The sequence below is a fragment of the Debaryomyces fabryi genome, assembly GCF_001447935.2.
Source record: "Debaryomyces fabryi strain CBS 789 chromosome Unknown contig00342, whole genome shotgun sequence".
Classification (NCBI taxonomy): Eukaryota; Fungi; Ascomycota; class Pichiomycetes; order Serinales; family Debaryomycetaceae; genus Debaryomyces; species Debaryomyces fabryi.
Window position 1 is genome coordinate 1 of NW_015385768.1, and position 2795 is coordinate 2795.

Here is a 2795-nt window from a genome sequence, read left to right on the forward strand (position 1 = left end):
GATCGTAGGATGAAAATATCTTGTTAATCTTGCAGGCCCATTATTCTTAAACCAATAGCATGGAATGACCAATAAAACACCCAATAGGAAACACCATTTCAAAACAGGATATAAACCACTGAAAACCTTTGCGGGGCCGATTTCACCGTATTGAACGCTTGAAAAGAAGAATGTGTTAGCACCAGGGCAACTAAATCTTTCTTTTTGATGCGAATCACATATATCTTGAATATTGTCTAATTGCCAATTGGCGATTATTAAGGCAACTGAAACACTTATTATCGTAGATATTAACTGCCCTTTGAATATTGCCCTGGGCGGTAACTTTGAATAGTGTGCCAATTTCTGATCAGTAATATAATTACTAGCTTGACTATCTATATTATAACCATAACTTTTTAATGTAATCAACGCTATTCCGGAGTTTGGTATTGTATAACCGACAATTAATTCCACTAGTACATTTAAGCCAAAGGAAAATCCAGTGACAGAAGCAATAGCTGTCATGGGAATCAAAAATATAAAGTTGATAAAAATCGTGAAGAAAATACCCCAAATCGGCGTTTCTGTGGGATATAATGATACACACAATATTGCAAATATGGTACTTACCCCCAAAATCACTAAGAACCACCAATCTGGAACCTCTCTATATTTGGACATCATCACGCAATGTGGATCCTTACTATACCTACCAAAGATATTACTTTTACTGGCCAGTGAATCAACAATAGAATGCCAAACATTTACAAAACTTCCTTTCATTGATTCCCATTCAGTTATAACGTGGAAGATTATCGCAAACGGATATAAACAAAAATAAGCGCCATACAAAACCAAATTAGCAGCACTAAAATACGGTGGTCCATATTCTTTATATTTTTCTTCATCAAACATATTTTTATCATTCAAAATACTATGAACGTTATAAATTTTACCCTTGTTGTTAAATAGAGCATTGGAATTTATTGGTAAGTATCCAGTCCATTTATTGTTGGTATAATAAACAATTAAGATTACAAAGAATCCTAAGATTGATCCAAGATATTGATTTGCATATGTGTAAAATGGGAATGTGAGACAGCCAGCTGCGTCAAGAATATTCCAGTCTAAAGTAGGCAAAGGATTAAGACCTAAGCCCGATTTGAATCCAGTGACATTGTTCAAATGGACCAGATATGGATTTATCCAGGTAGGCCAATTAAAAGTAGATAATGCAGTAAAAAAGTAAGATGGAATCCAGTTGTAAATGAAACTCAAACCAAATATTACGTAAAAAAAGGAATACCTTGATATTCTCCATCCATGTATTGGGGGGGTGTTCTCATCTTCTTGATGCATTAAAGCTCTATTTAAAGCAATTGTAGGTAGTATAGTTGGCCATATAGATTTTACTGGGTAAATACAGACTTTTCTCATTATGCCCGCAAATCCAAAACCTAAGCATTGTGTAGAGAGGGCTAATAAAAGCTGGTATACCCAAGTAACCCATTTCAATCCATAAAACTTATCTAGCTTCATGACAAAAATGTTATAAATCAGATATGGTGTTCCAGCTGAACACAGATATATAATCGTGCTTAGCATCATTTCCTTATATGACCAAGGCCCAGGATTCAAGTTAAATTGAAACCCAAAAATACTTATCATTTTATCATAAGGCATCATTTTCTCCCACAATCTACCAGTTGGTAAGAGTAATAATTGTATAGTATGCAGCCCTAGTGCTATGGATGGCAATCTATGAACAAAAAAGTTATTTATAATTGAACCTATTAGTGTCCAGAAAAACCCGATAACATAGGCCCTTATTGTTTCTGAAGGCATGTCTAAATCATCAAATGGGTCCGTTATAGCTCTTACTTCAGGGTATGGCGAATGGAATGCTATCAACACTGCCTCGAGTCGCACTTGTAAATTCCAGTCTACGATATTCAAATACGTCTTGTTCTTAAAATGCGTTGGCTTTTCTTCAAATTCTTCTTCATTCGCTTTTTTAAACTCTTGTTTGCCTGATATTTCAAAATCTTCTGGAATTAGGTGGACCAACCTCTGTATAAGTTGATAATCTTCATGCAAGAAATTGAAATCATCCTTATGTTCAGCCAATGCCTCTCTAAGTATAGTAATTGCTTCATCTATGCTCAATTTATCTATTTTATTTATCATAAACCTCGATGATTGAGTTATACTTATGTCGAAGGATGATCCAGGTCTATAGTTATCATCAGTTATAATACCAAGTCTTAAGAGTATAAATTGAATCTGATCTGTGGTGAGGTTCCAATCATCCCCTATATTTAGTGCAGTATGAGACCTTGTCGTGTTTTCAACGACGATATCTGATAGCTCTATATATTCTTGTTCCGGTATACCAGGCGACATTTGATGCTAATGAATTGGTAAGTGGCTATGAAAGATGATTTCGAAATTATAACATCCAAAAACCGCGCGTGAATTTTAATTTGGAGCTGCAAAAAGTCTCATGCTTATCTTTTTAGTGATCTTTATAGTTACAGAATAAGGGGTGACGATGTTAGCCTAGTTTATTTTAAAACTGCAATAGTTTTTATAGCAAAATTTTAGCCGTGAGCCTTGATAATGCGTAAAAGTTGATTCTTCAACTCGTTTGTGATAGAGTAAATTTCATTTTCCATAACATGCTTTCATTAAGTAGAAAAGTTTTTAAACCTAGCTTTTGTTGAGTGATAGTTTCCTGTAGAGCAAAGACTAGTATTATTTACTTGTAGCTTATTATAACAAGTTATCAAGTTATTCACATAGTATGCAAAAAA

The 2795-nt window shown here is 34.2% G+C and overlaps 1 protein-coding gene across 1 annotated transcript; it reads right to left on the reverse strand.

Moving 5' to 3' along the window:
- Positions 1–94: 94 nt before the first annotated feature.
- OPT6 (Opt6p) lies at positions 95–2385 on the reverse strand (the record flags this gene model as incomplete). The annotated part of the gene is made up of 1 exon (XM_015614750.1): positions 95–2385. A coding segment is annotated over one exon (2291 nt), but the record flags the coding sequence as incomplete, so codon positions are not given.
- Between the last annotated feature and the right edge of the window lie 410 nt (positions 2386–2795).